We start from the raw sequence: 6,994 nt of genomic DNA, 5'->3' as shown, positions 1-6,994 counted from the left end.
AAAAAGACGTTTATATGCGCCTTATAGTCGTGAAAATACGGTAATATGGGTGAGTAGAACATGATGCAATAATGTAAAATCAAGGGGCCAATGTTAAAAAAAAAACAAAAAAACGGTGTTCCCCTTTAAGCCTCCTAAAGGAGGCATAAGAGGAATCCGGTGACTTATTGTTTCAAAATTATTTTTAACAATAATAAATTGACAAACAATTCTGAATGCATATTGGGAAGTACAGTTAAAACAAACAAACCTCATAACTTAATCATTTATTTTATTTTGTGACCAGGTGTTTTTAATTTATTGTTTGGTTTTGTTGTACTGTTGTGAATTAAACAATACAGGGTTGGTCTATAGTTCAATGTCAATATAACCCACATTATAAGAATATTCAATAATTTTGATTTATTTAAACACATTTTCTGTATTTCCACATAGGTTACAGTCTATTATTACAGTGTTTTTAAGACATTGCTGACATGGAGCCCCTGGCTGCAGCTGCACGCTGTGCTCAGCAGTAGGCTAAGCTCCAACAGGGTCAGTTTTATCAACAAAAGTAATGGCCATGATTAGGTGACCAAACGCCCCCTGTACCTGGCAGAAGCCCCCTTAGCAAATATCTCAGATTTTAGTGCCTAATGAATGATAAGCAACAGCTGGTCCTGCAGCTCACAGATGAGGTAGAAGAGCTAAGCGTGGTGCATGGCATTTGACTTAGACAAATTTTATTGTAATTTTGTATACACAATTTGTATACAAAATGAAATTTTGTTTAGTACAGCTTTTCAGGCTTTGATAAAGCCTGTCACATCCAACAGGCAGCCGCTCTGTGACATTAGGGGATGTGTCAATTGATTAGTTTTAAATAAGCTTAATCTTTGCCACTATAAAGGTTTGTTTTGCATTAGCAAGTGTAACTTGTTGTCAACATTAAAGCTGCCCAGGTAAAAATTTAATAATATGGCTGGGATCTGTTTTGTTTAAAGTGGTAAAGTACAAACTAAACCAAACATTCATTAACAAACAAAACAAGATTAGCAAGACTAGAGCAGGGGGGAGTTGGATAATGAGGAGAGAAAGGAAATTTTAACAGGATGATTTAATAAAGAAAAACAAGTAAACTGCTGCCTTTAGTGGCAATAAGGGTTTATCAAAGGTTAGATGTTTCAGCACTGACAGGGGACCTTTAGTTTGCACTTTCAGAGTTAGTTTCCAGCACTGCAGGCTGTAACCTCGGCAGGAGTCCGTCTGCAGCCAGGACTGTCTCACATTTTCTATTTTGAACGCCATAGCAGAACCCAAGAACCAAAAATTATAAATAAGCAATCAGTGCTGCTACCAGGACCTTTATACTAAACCCAGATTTGCTGCCTCCTCGGTGATGAACCCCCATTGAAATTTTATGCATACTAAAAACAGTGGGAGCTTTCACATGACCCTGCAGAGACCAACCGCATTCTGGAAGATTTTTATTATTCTTTTTTAATCTTGTGTTGCAGTCTTGGTTGAGTGTGAATGGGTGTTTGCTAATTTTCTTTTTCTCTGATTTACATAAATGTTAGTAAAGTAGCTTAATATAGCACTGATCATTTTATTTCACAGAAAGAAGCAGAAGACGACACATTGGGGTCAAAGAAAGTCAAGGAGCTGTCAGTCATTGATGGTCGTCGGGCTCAAAACTGCAACATTCTTCTCTCACGGTGAGTTCAGTTAAAAGCATCACAGCGAGGCTGAGACGAGAACCGTGTGATTCCAAGTGCCTCTTTGTTTGTTTACTGCAGACTGAAGCTCTCGAATGAGGAGATGAAAAGAGCCATTCTTACCATGGATGAGCATGAGGACCTTCCTAAAGACATGCTGGAGCAGGTAAGGGCATAGAAACATGAATGGTCTAAAAGTGCAGATCTGCTGCAATAATACTAGTTTGTAAAGGTTTTCTTTGTCTAATCAGCTGCTGAAGTTTGTTCCTGAGAAGAGTGATGTGGATCTACTGGAGGAACACAAGCATGAGCTGGATCGAATGGCTAAACCTGACCGCTTCCTCTATGAGATGAGCAGGTCATTACAGTTTCTGCATGCAGGATCCTCCACCTTTAAGAGCTGACAGCTTGAGTTTGTTGCAGCCTAAACAATAGTCTTTGTTTCAGACTAAGCTGACAAATGAAATGACACATGGCTTTCTACTTAGTAGAGAAAAATAGGAAACTGTGCAAATCAGATTTTCTAAATTTGGAGAGTGAATAAAGAGACAGTGTTGTAGTAGGAGTATTATTGCTCTAGGTTTGTAAACAAAGTTATCTTAGTTAGAAAAAGACGTTAAAACTAGGTTATTTTTTGCAGAAAAAAAGAAAATCCAATGCTAAAGATGGCTAACTGGCTTTCTTAGTCTACTGTAAATATTTTGGGGGATTTGAAATATGTAAACAGTGTCATTGTCATAAGCCTCAGATTTTGTTACCATTCCTGTGAGCCTTGCCAAAAATACTCGCCATCAGCACTAACATTTTATTAAGAGAGATGATTAGTTCTGGTTCTGTATTATGGCTTTGAAATAAATCTATAAATTTTCCCTGTCCATGTTTAATTTTTTTCTGCTCTCCATTTCTTTTTAGAATAAACCACTACCAGCAGAGGCTTCAGTCTTTATACTTCAAGAAGAAGTTTGCAGAGAGGATAGCTGAGATCAAACCCAAAATTGAAGGTAGACAATGTCTGAGAATTATATCTAACTGTACCCAGCCACTTTATGGGCATTACTATTAAAAACATATACCTTAAAATTATCTTGTTGCAATAGCAAAATATTGAAATGAAAAATTAAGAAAAAATAACTTTAATTTAATTGTGATATTAGATTTCAGCATAATATTATTTTGAAGTTAATAAAGTGTAACAAGTCATTGATCACATTGACCTCATTCTGTTCCCTGGGGGTAAAATATAGCCAGACACAGAAAGCCGTCTACTTTACTCACCAGCCAAAATGGAAAAGATAACATGCCATTCATCAAGTCTCCGTTAAAACTGATAAAAGCTAGCTATAAGCTAACAGCCTAGCTGGCCTTTTCTGGCTTATAAACACAGGCAGACACCAGGTCACACTATTAGTCCTTTAACCAGACGTGTCCGCTTCAGTTAGATGAGACTAAGGCCTTTTAAATGATTATTTTATGGTTGATCTATTTAGATGTAGTTGTTCTGCATCTTCATTAATTAAAATGTCCCAACATCGAAAGAGGGGATTTAAAGTTGACCTACCAATATTCTACCCTGATCCACCTCTGGTTGTCTCTACAAACAGTATGAACTGTAAAGGTAATGTTAAGGACTAACTGTAAATAAATGGTGAATACTTTAAGGTGACTTCGTACTCACTGTTATTAGGCTTGAACACGTTGTATGCTGTTGGTCTCTTTCAAAGGCCCATTTATTTCAGAAACTACAAGAACATTTTTGAAATAAATCTTTTGGCCTCTGCTAAAAAATGAAAATTGGTAGAAATTGCATTTTTCTGAATAGGATCCATTAGATTTGCCTAAAAATTCACAGACACTCATTCTTTTTCCACAGTCATCAGAGTTTCTTAGACCTAAATCCTGCAGAAACCCTTAGAGCTGAACATAAGAGGATCCATGAGTCTGGACTTCCTATTCTAGAGGGGTTGTTCAAAGCGTAATGGTCAAAGATGAAATGTTAGGATTGTGTAAAATGTAACCGGCAGGAGACAATAAATATGCTCAAACTAAAGGTGGGATTATCTTTCAATGAGATAATGATACTGCAATAAAATGCTGGATTTGTTGAAGGTTTTCCACTATTTCTACCAGGCTTTCCTATAAAAGTGGCTGAAACTCTATAAAACCAAAGTGATGTCATTTTAAGTGAGTTTTTCTTCTTTGTTGTTTTAGCTCTTACCAAGGCTTCTAAGGAGATATTACACAGCAAAAACCTAAAGCAGCTGCTGGAGGTGGTGCTCGCTTTTGGAAACTACATGAACAAGGGTCAGAGGGGCAATGCGTATGGCTTTAAAGTGTCCTCACTCAACAAGATCGCTGATACCAAATCTAGTATTGACAAGTAAGATTTCCCTCCTTAATAGTTTTCTAGACAAGTTATAAATCTGATAGGCGCTGCTAATGTTTTCTCTTTCTGGTAGGGCTCTTTTTCTCAATTTAGCCCATTTACTCAATTCTTTGTATGTTTTGATCTCAGAAACATTACTCTGCTGCACTACTTGATCACCATCCTAGAGAAGAAATATCCCAAAGTCCTGAAGTTCCAGGAAGACCTGCAGAGTGTCTCAGAGGCAGCTAAAGTCAAGTATGTGAAGCGATGGTGTTATTAACTACTAGATATTGTCAATGTTATTTAAATCAATCGGAAAATTATACTTTTGTTGCTCTAATCTGTAATCTCACTCTGAGGTTAGATATGAATCTTGTTTTTTCTTTTTCTCCATTATTTTAAACTTTCCAGACGGACTTAAAGTTTATTTTCTGGGACGTCTTTTGGTTGCCACATTAATGTAGCGCAGTTAAATAATCACAACTAAAACACAGACAAATTGGGTGAAAAAAATCGGGACTCTCAGCTACTTTTGCTTACTGTCACAATTTTTATTTGCCCATTAAATCATTGTGCTGAACTGGAGCGATATGGTAGGATATTCATTAGAACGTTGGAATCTCAGGGTACGGTGGCGGTCAGCTTCATCTCAAACTTAATCTCTCAAAGAGGATCCCTCTGTTCTCCAGACAATGATCGCCTCTTTTTTTCTTTTCTTTACAGCATGACAGAGCTGGAAAAAGATATCGGAAACCTGCGCAGCGGCTTAAAGAGTGTAGAGAGTGTGAGACAAACATTAACCTTACTCTAACACCTTTTCTATGATTTCAAACATGAATTCAGTTGCCACAATGTTGCCACATTGTTTTGTAATTGATTTCAAATGGCAGGAGCTGGAATTTCAGAAGAAACGCCCGCAGGAACCGGGCGATAAGTTTGTGTCCGTGGTGAGCCAGTTCATCACGGTGGCCAGCTTCAGCTTCTCTGACGTGGAGGACTCCCTAACTGAAAGCAAAGAACTGGTGAGTCAGTCAAACTGAAATGTTGGATTTCTAACTAAAACTGAATCGCATCAGAATTGCATCACTATCTGTCCTCTGGTTTCCTATCGGCTCAGCAGTTTTCATGCATTTCTTTAAAACTCATCAGTCACCTCAACAGGAAATTTGAACAGCGGGAGTGAGATGTTCCTGCTTCCTGCTGCCGAACTCCTCATATGTTTATTGGTTTGACAAACAGGAGCCCAAATTCAAGACTATTTCCCAGTGTAATTACAACCGTCAGCTGTGTTAGCATGATGTATCAAGGATGCTGCTAAAGTACGAGCAGAACAGGCAGTTTAATGGGTTGTAGAACTGACTTAATAATTAGAGCTTAAAACCAGTAGTGTTCCTTTTATTTTCCTCTTATCTGAAATTGGCCTCACACTGCTAGATTTATGCCTGTTTTGTCCATAAATGTGCATTTAAACTTACTTTAAAATGTATAGAGAAAATTATATATATTCAAGATATAAGAAGGAAGAAAAAGATGATGACTATGTAAAAATCCTTTCAAAGCTCCTTTGATCTACCTTATGGTTATAGGGCTGCTGTAAACGTCTTGTTTTTATATTCTCAGCATGATCCTGCATCTGGATGGTCTCCATTTTTACTCACTGTTCAAAACACCCAACAAACACACTGCCTTAATTTGGGCTCTGGCTCCAGCCCCCCGACCTCTGCTCTAATCAGTAGCCGGCCATATCTATACTAGCATGGGCTTCAAAGCTCCAAGCACTGCTCCCCTGCTCTGGTTTCAAAGGCCGGAGCCTTAATGAGTCTCCTGTAAAACAGTAAAAGACAGAGGAAGATGTGAGTGCCACAGTAAATCTAATTCCCTGCGCCCCTCTCTGTGTTCCTCTTCGCTTTGGTCCTGCAGTTCCTGAGGGCAGTGAAGCACTTTGGGGAGGATGCCGGCAAGATGCAGCCAGATGAGTTCTTTGGCATCTTTGACCAGTTCCTGCAATCCTTCAGTGAGGCTCAGCAGGAAAACGAGAACATAAGAAAACGAAAGGAAGAGGAGGAGCGCAGGGCCAAAATGGAAGCTCAGGTGTGTGACATGATATACTGCCAAAATTGAATTTAAGCACATTTATGAAAACACACACACATCCACTTAGAACATGCACACATTACGCAGGAAAATCACTCTAGTTGCACCATTTTATTTGTTGTTTTATGATTCTTTTTTTAGGGGAAAATTATAAAATAACTTGGTGCACAACTTTGATTTCTTTTTTTTTTTTTACATTATCGCTTTTTCTCAGATAGTCAGAATTATACATTCAGTTTCACTTCCATACAATTATCTCCTCTAATATTTGGTTAAATGCCATTACACAGTTCTGCAATTATGCTGGAATTACTTTATCTAGAAACTGAAAATTTGTGGTGATGTAATCTGTAATATATCTGAACCTTTTACAGGGTTTATACAGGAATGAGGAACTCTAATTTAATGTTTTTTTTATTTAATGCTCTTAGAAATAATTTTAATGCAATAAACAAGTACTCATGACTCTCATATATATATATATATATATATATATATATATATGGAGAAACAGTCCGATGAAAACCGTTCGGTTCGACTATCTCGGTTCGATTCGCGTGTGTTGCGTTCGGTTCATGCGCGGCTCCTTTTTCTCATAGGCGAAGTGATTACACTCCAGAGCAGAAGGTGGCGGTACTGCGACCAAAGCCAACCACCAGTAGTAAACAAGAACAAGAAGCGAAGCAGCGTAGCCGGGTGTAGCAGAAAAAAATCAGTTGTTGTGGAGAATTGTGTGGGTATGGCGAGTGGAAAAGAACAGGAGTTGGAAGACGCGTGGCCAGATGTCCAGCTTTAGGGCGGACAGTCCGCATTTTCATTGCACTGTCGGGCGTCCGGC

At 38.3% G+C, this 6,994-nt stretch overlaps 1 protein-coding gene across 6 annotated transcripts in view; it reads left to right on the top strand.

Annotated features, from left to right (window-relative positions):
* The window catches only part of daam1 (dishevelled associated activator of morphogenesis 1), a 67,725-nt gene that overhangs the window by 58,255 nt on the left and 2,476 nt on the right, over window positions 1–6,994 (top strand). For all 6 annotated transcript variants that reach the window (XM_015372994.1, XM_015372953.1, XM_015372962.1 and 3 more), the window contains 9 exons: window positions 1,600–1,697; window positions 1,779–1,863; window positions 1,949–2,055; window positions 2,610–2,698; window positions 3,906–4,074; window positions 4,210–4,317; window positions 4,786–4,846; window positions 4,953–5,084; window positions 5,983–6,153. In XM_015372994.1, coding sequence (XP_015228480.1) covers window positions 1,600–1,697; window positions 1,779–1,863; window positions 1,949–2,055; window positions 2,610–2,698; window positions 3,906–4,074; window positions 4,210–4,317; window positions 4,786–4,846; window positions 4,953–5,084; window positions 5,983–6,153 — 1,020 coding nt within the window. The remainder of the gene's footprint in view (window positions 1–1,599; window positions 1,698–1,778; window positions 1,864–1,948; window positions 2,056–2,609; window positions 2,699–3,905; window positions 4,075–4,209; window positions 4,318–4,785; window positions 4,847–4,952; window positions 5,085–5,982; window positions 6,154–6,994) is intronic.

The sequence above is a fragment of the Cyprinodon variegatus genome, unplaced genomic scaffold (assembly GCF_000732505.1).
Source record: "Cyprinodon variegatus isolate N-32 unplaced genomic scaffold, C_variegatus-1.0 Scaffold4, whole genome shotgun sequence".
NCBI lineage: Eukaryota > Metazoa > Chordata > Actinopteri > Cyprinodontiformes > Cyprinodontidae > Cyprinodon > Cyprinodon variegatus.
This window is presented reverse-complemented; position numbering and strand designations above follow the sequence as displayed.